General features: G+C 38.7%; 1 protein-coding gene across 1 annotated transcript in view; it reads left to right on the top strand.

The window, feature by feature from the left end:
* Positions 1–3,509: 3,509 nt before the first annotated feature.
* LOC101847268 (E3 ubiquitin-protein ligase NEDD4) overlaps positions 3,510–7,500 on the top strand; it is a gene marked incomplete in the record, with an annotated part of 42,064 nt that continues 38,073 nt past the window's right edge. Inside the window, 1 exon segment of the mRNA XM_013084287.2 lies at positions 3,510–4,618. Coding sequence (XP_012939741.1) covers positions 4,580–4,618 — 39 coding nt within the window.

Below are 7,500 nucleotides of genomic sequence, written 5' to 3'. Positions count from 1 at the left end.
AAAAAGAATAAACAATATACATATATTGTAAATAAATAAATAAAATAAAATAAAATAAAATATGTAAAAAATAAATAAAATGAAAATAAAGTAAAAACAAATAAATTATATATATAATACAGCATGATACAGTGATTATTTAGGGTCCAGCTACCGTAAACACAGTTGGAGATCCTCTAATTGTTGCTGCCCTAAACGCCAGACAGCGCGACGGGTATAGTAAGTAAGAAAGATACAGAAGGTCATTTTTACCATCATCTATCAAAATGCTTCCATCTTAACCATCTTGTTTAATGTACTTACGACCTTAGAGCATGCATCAAAATAACATTGAGTGTGAATCTAGCTTACGATTATTATTGTTTATATTGCTGCTCATTTATATTATGCATGTGATTGTAAGCCTACTTGTGTGTGCATGTGTGTACGTGTGTGTGTTTGTGTGTGTGTGTGTGTGTGTGTGTGTGTGTGTGTGTGTGTGTGTGTGTGTGCGTGTGTGTGCGTGTGTGTGTGTGTGTACTCGTGGTGGAACACCAAACCAATGTGCCAGGATCTGGACAATAAAGATGTATCTTATCTTATCTTATCTTATCTTATAAGTACCTTAAACAACTTGAATAGCAAACGTTTGTCGAGCCACTAATTTATTTAACATTTCTTAAATCCTTTCCAGCTATTTGATGAACGTATTCAGAGTAAATGAACTGTGCCCAGTATTTGTACTCCAATGGCACAGACTTAAATAACGGATCCCAACATTGTTTTTGTTTTGTGGATTTAAAAGAATGGGAAACTTCAAACAAACGTACCTCAAAGTACAGCTTCTGAAACACTGCAAAGAAAGAAACTCTTTTCAAAATATTCTTGCGTTCTCGCACAATGCTTGCTCGAGCAATAAGAAAATATAAGTATTGTGTTCACAGAAGTTGCGGCGGGAGAATGACGACAGTGCGCGCAACAACGGTCGTTCCGATTGCGATAGACGCAATAATAACTATTCTGGCGCAACCACAGAATTCTACACTTAAGTGTAGAATTTTGTGGGCGCAACCGAGCCTAGGATGGTCGAGTTGTGCACTTATCAACTCGGCTGTTAGCCTGCACGACTATGAACTGCACGATAACAACGGTCGAGATATTGATACTGTCGATTATGATAACGCTAGCGATAAACTAACTAGAAAAAGTAGAAAATACAACAAAGCTCGAAATGTAAGGTTTGCAAATTGCAATTCACACCGACGCGCACTACAAGACAATTTCTAGTATTGTAGTCTTTACTGGAATATGTGCACAAGCCGAATCACTTTCTGTGCAGCCTGGTATAACGTAGACCGGGACAAATATTTTGCAGGCCTGCCATTGCGGTCCCATCCAGCTATTCAGGACTCAAGTGGCTGAGTAGTGAGTTTAGACCTAGGCATTCTCAGCTACACCCCCGAAGTCAAAATTCGGCTCAAAATTATAGAATTTGAGTTGTAGGCATTTTTAGCTTCCCCAGCCTCTCCTACAACTATTTCATCGCATAAGAACCCATCAAAACCGTATTTTGTCCCATACCGGGCAAGTTTGTCACCGCCATTTCCTCATAAAGTCAGTATTTTATTTTTCCTTATCGGCCGTTTTCTCAAAACGCGACTTTTCTTTGTACTTTTTAAAATAACTCCACCATTTTTCATCCAATCTTCATGACATTTTCACAGAATGAAGACAAGATGTAATATCAAAAGTTTGTCTGTTGAATTTTTTATATATGGAATAGATTTTTTTGGTGGTGTCTGGAGTGTGGATTTTAGCGGATTTTTTGCAAACTTGAATGCTACCTTGGGAAAAAATTCATTAAAAAACTTTCTTATTCGTTTAGGAAAAAAACAACAGAAATCTTTTTAGATCTAATGTTTGTGAACATGCATGCAAAAAATCAATCAATTTTCATAAACAATAAGTGCGGTATTCATTACGTAAGACATGTCAACAAAATCCAATATGGCCGCCGTGTCCCAGGAAACGAAACTTTTTTCTCAAATTCGTTTGCGGATTTTAAGACTCCTTAATATGCTTGTTATATGTGTGAAGTTTGGTAAAATTGGTTCTGTAATAAGCGAGATAGCCTTCAGATGTAGCCCCCCCCCCACCCCTTTAATAAACGCCTATAAAAAAAATCCAATTCGATGGTTTCTACATCTTTAAAACTTAATTACAGCTCGGGCAATATTATATCGCTTTTAAAAGCAAGCCTGTCATTGTTTTCTAATCGCGACTTTATGCTTATTGAACGCGTGTTTTGAGAACTTTTAGTGCTAAAAATATGTTCACTATAAAACTATTTTCTTGTAACAAGTTTTGCCAGTAAAAAGTGTCATTAACGAGTTGTGACCATAGAGTTACATCTATGGTTGTGACATATATGCCATTGTATACACAGTGTATGCAAGAAGCAGAGATTCGAGTGCTGTGAACAATCCCAATTTTCCGCGTGACGGAGATTTATCGTTATTTATATAAATTTATGAACTAAAGTGTTTTACTCTAGCCTCAATTGTTGTGATAAATATGATTAAATTAAGATAAATTGATAGAAACTGCTGTGCAAAGTATGAGTAACGGTGATTCACCCGTTTAAGAGATATAAGATACGTTGCGCCACACATTTTTGACCGCGCTATAGCTAACGATAGTAAAGCCACTTTGTACAACATTTCCTAAATTCTTTCCAGTTATTTGGACGTATTCAGATTATATGAAGTGTGCCCTTGATTCTTATTTGTACTCCGATGGCACAGATTTAATTAATGGATTCCAACATTATTTTTGTTTTGCTGATTTAAAAAGGTAAAACACAAACAACATACCTGAAAATACTGCTTCTGCAACCCTGCAAAGAAAGAAACTCCTTTCAATATTCTTACTTTCTAGTACAATGCTTACTCGAGCAATAGATCTAACAATGATGTTTTGAGAAGTCGAGCGAATGCGCACAACGCCCGTTCCGATTGCGACACGATATTCTTGCGCAACGAAGAACTCTCCCTATTCTAAAATTAACTTTCCCATCTACGATGTTTCCAACATACGGGCACTTTGCACTGTCGCCATAAACGGGACAGTGGGAGATGAACGATTCTTTTGGGAATCGAATATTTATCTGCATACTCGAATACCATGGAATGTTGAAGTATCTGCTTTTTTTCCAGACTCATGGATCAGAAGTCGAGAGACTTATTTTTGTAAGTCAAAGATGATTATCTTGTTTCGATAGTAATTCTTACCTGTGCACATTTGACTTGAATATTTCTCAAATGGTCATTAGTGTACATTTTTACAACTACTTTTTCAGGGTGTTTGTTTCCCAAGCAACGGGGGACAAAAAGAATGACAATGACATTCACAATAACAATATAATTTATTCGTCTCGCCGGGAGAAATTTGTCTTAGTCGTTAACAATGGCAGTAGACGTTACAAAGGTTAGATGCTCTCACGTCTACGCTCGACAAAACATTAGTAAATACATGTCTCACATGCTGGGACAACCCGCTCCGCAAAAAATTTTCTATCGACTATATCTATCTCTCATTCTTTCGCTCTCTCTCTCTCTCTCTCTCTCTCTCTCTCTCTCTCTCTCTCTCTCTCTCTCTCTCTCTGTGTTTCAATGGCAGCACTATGTGTTCAGTAACCTCTACTGTAGTTGGTACGAATGGATTTCTATATCTGTCTTTTCTTGCTTTTTTGGAAATGTATCGTTTACTGCGGGTCAATGGTTGAAATTCCAATGTCAGTGGATGGCTATATTGCATCTATCAAGATATAATTAGTCCCATAAGCACGATGAATGTTTTGCAAAGTCAAGAGGAGGTCAGGCATTTCAGTGAAGAGCAAAATATGCACCAATTAAAAAACCCAAACAAACGCCAATTGCAGACCAAGAAGACAAACACTTTTTAAAATTGTCAAAATCTACTAATTGTAGGCCTATTTATTGAACTCTCTTAGATTTTTTTTAGTCTTACGAATAATAGGTCCTAAAGTAACGTTAATGGTAATCATACAATTGCTTTTAAAAAATGAAAAACATTTGTTCTGAGGAAAAACAGGCGAAAACGACAATTTAATATTGAAATTTATCGCAGAATCCCTTGCTGTAACAGACCTAAATAATTTAGTTTTAGTGTTCATTGACACCATGTCATAACCTGTATTTCAAAAGAATTTTTTAAATAAACCACTTTATTTTGGAAATTGCGGGTTTCTTTGCTCTACATATTCTTGATTTTCTATTTTGATAAACACAAAATCAAACTATAAATTGCTTTTCAAGAAAATCAGAATCGTTGTTTTTGCAAAAATTTGAGCCACGCTTTTGTATAGTCGTATTCGATATTTATAAGACAGAGCAAGTATTTCCACACCCCCCTCGATCTTCAAAATTGGACTATTCAATAATCGATGTTCGCCCTTCCGCTGCACTGCACAGCAGAAGGAGTTCATATTGACTTGTAATGCAGGATGTTTTGGGTTCGAGAAGCTGAGGAGAGCTAAACTTCTGCACAAGTGTTCAGTTGAGCTTGAGTTTCATAGAAGATGGCATCAGATGATATGATATATGGCATACCAGATTCTGTAAGATCACATAGATCTAGCGTCGTTATAATAGTTTGCATGATGTCTTCACAGACAATCCTCATCAATTCAATAATATTATCCATGATCACGTTTTGTTATATCACTTATTTACTTAGTCATGATACATCCAGTAGATTTAGAGACGAGGTGTGTCACCTGAGTTTTAGAAGCAAAAATTGTCAGTGTCATCTGGACTTTTGTCAAGTATTTCTGCAAGCGAGTGATGCAAACAGAATTGTGCTCAGACCAGAGACAAGTCACAAGGCAACAACAAAGGAAACACATAATATGAAGCTACAGCGAGCACCTGGCACACCTCTGTGATTGACCGAAATAGGCCTATACTATAGATGATGTATTTCCACCATCTCTTTTTGTCGTCTTCCGGGGCTTCCCTCATGCTTTCCTCGCCAGTTGACTAACTAGATCTAGATTCTAGATCTCACCGTAATACTAATGGACACCCCATTTTAACGCGCGATGGGATACACGTCACTAGACTAGACTAACTAGATCTAGGCTTCATCGCCGACTGCTTGGGCTGTATGTGTGTGTGTGTGTGTGTGGGAAGGACTTCCATAACTAGTGACCACCTCAACAAACACAATAAAGAAGAGACCAAGATCTAACCCTAACCATGACCCAACCACTACCCTTACAAGTACCCCCACCCTCACCCCTACCCTTTCCTTCTACCCCTTCCCTCACCCCTACCCTTACCCCAAACCCTCACCCTAGCCCTCTATTCTACTCTGTTTCATAGTGGTCGCTTGTTACGGAAGTCCTACCTGTGTGTGTGTATAACTTTGAAGAGACGGTAAATTTATGGAACGAGAATTGCTGAGATTGTTTATAATAAAAGATAATACACAAATTAGTGCAAAAACAAAAAAACTCTGCGAGATATGGTCAACAGTTACTGGCGAAGGAAACCCAAGTCTTGGGGGAAACCCCGGAAGACGTCAAAAATAGGTGGCGGAAATACGTCATCTATATTTGGGCCAATCACAGAGGTCTGCTAGGTGCTCGCTATAGCTTTGTGGGCATTGTTTCCCTCGCCAATAACTGTTGACTGGATCTCGCTGTATTTGTTTTTGTATTATTTGTGTTATCTTTTATAAATTATAATCTCAGCAATTTTCATTCCATAAATTTATCTTCTCCTTAAAGTTGTACACACACACACAAACGCATGCGCACAAACACACGCAAGCACTCGCACACACTGACACATGCGCGCCACACTCACACACGCAGCCCAAGCAGTCGGCGATGGAACTTAGTGACGTAGCCCATCGCACGCTGAGCGGCAAAGCGGGCCCGCCATGGTGAGATCTAGTCAACTGGCGAGGGAAGCCCTGGAAGATAACAAAAATAGATGACGGAAATACGTTCATATATTTAGGCCAATCACAGAGAGGTTTGCTAGGTGCTCGCTTTAGCTTCATGTAAAGGAATCTACTTCTACACTACACTACTGTGGCTAAGTGCTAATTCATTGCTAAACTTCTACTTTTTCAAACCACTCTACTTTAGACTTCTCTAAACATCTAAGTTAGACCCCATTATAAAAAAAAAATATTAATCAAATTCTTTATATGAATGAAATTTGCTTAATAAAAATAAATGGTCGCTTTAAAGTACAAATGGGCTATCCCGCAATAAAATGCTGTTTTGAGAAAATCGAAGGTAAAGTTTTTGCCCCTTGTTCTGTTTCTTTAAACGACGAGAAGAGTGTTCTCTATAACGAAACAAATACACACGACCAATGAAACCAAACTTCTCCAATAGAGATAGGGCAATGTCCACTTTTGGTGTAGGTCAAGATTTGTGGAAACCCCCGAAATCTGGGTTAGCCCGCTTGTCCTTAAAAGCGCTTGATTTATTCCAACCTCCCCATTTACCACTGCCATTGGCTGGCTGGTATGGTACTTCTACTTCCACCTTTCACTAAAATCCACCATAAACTGACCCTGTCTCAGTGTCTTCAGTGTCTCCATACTGGTAAACATTTGGAAAGCACAGTTCTCTGGTCCCGCTCCTCACCAACCTGGGTATTTGAATGAACTGCTGGTATACCTGTCTACGAAGAAATTCGAACGTGCAACCCGAAAGTTGCGCGCATGCAACTTTTGCCATTTTCGTGAATTTGCGAATTTTAGGCAATTTTCTGCAAAAGTTGGAAAAATAATAATTTAATTTCGGTAAAAATAACCGAAATTTTCCTCCACAACTAAAAATAACGACGCGAAGGGGGACAATTTGTACCTGAAATTAGATCTACCTGATAGTGTAGAATTGTGTGATCTACCCATAGAGTTACCCCCTTTTGAATGGATCTGCCACACTTCCTTTGCACTAGATCTGCGGGTTGTGCCCAGTGCCCGTTGCGGATGAGATCGGGTCGGGATGATCGCCCGACTCGATGCCTGAAAACAACGCGTTCGTTTTTGAGGCAACAAGTCGGGCGCGATCGATTTGTATCACGATAGCCATTTTGCGCCATAATCACTCTGTCGAGCACACCGACCCGTCGCGACCTCCCCAATAGTCCTGTTTGGACTGAATCATCTTCTACTTCTTCTAGATCTAGCTAAATCTAGACTCTAGATCTAGATCTAGATATCTATAATAGAAGAGTAAACTCAATCATAAACATGATCGTCTGATTACTTAGCTTGCTTGGTTCCGTAGCACCAGGTAGATTGATCTAGTATAAAAATTTGTGAAAGACTTTAAAATCTTAGGCTAGGAGGGTAGATCTAGGCGTGGATAGATTCATCCAGAAAACCCATTAAGGGGTCGTTCAAATAATAATATAATCTTAAGCCTGGAAAAGGCCTAAAAAGGGAGGGGGGGGGTGGTGTCTTGACTCCTGT

Source organism: Aplysia californica, unplaced genomic scaffold, assembly GCF_000002075.1.
Source record: "Aplysia californica isolate F4 #8 unplaced genomic scaffold, AplCal3.0 scaffold00283, whole genome shotgun sequence".
In the NCBI taxonomy this organism is placed as follows: domain Eukaryota; kingdom Metazoa; phylum Mollusca; class Gastropoda; order Aplysiida; family Aplysiidae; genus Aplysia; species Aplysia californica.
This window is presented reverse-complemented; position numbering and strand designations above follow the sequence as displayed.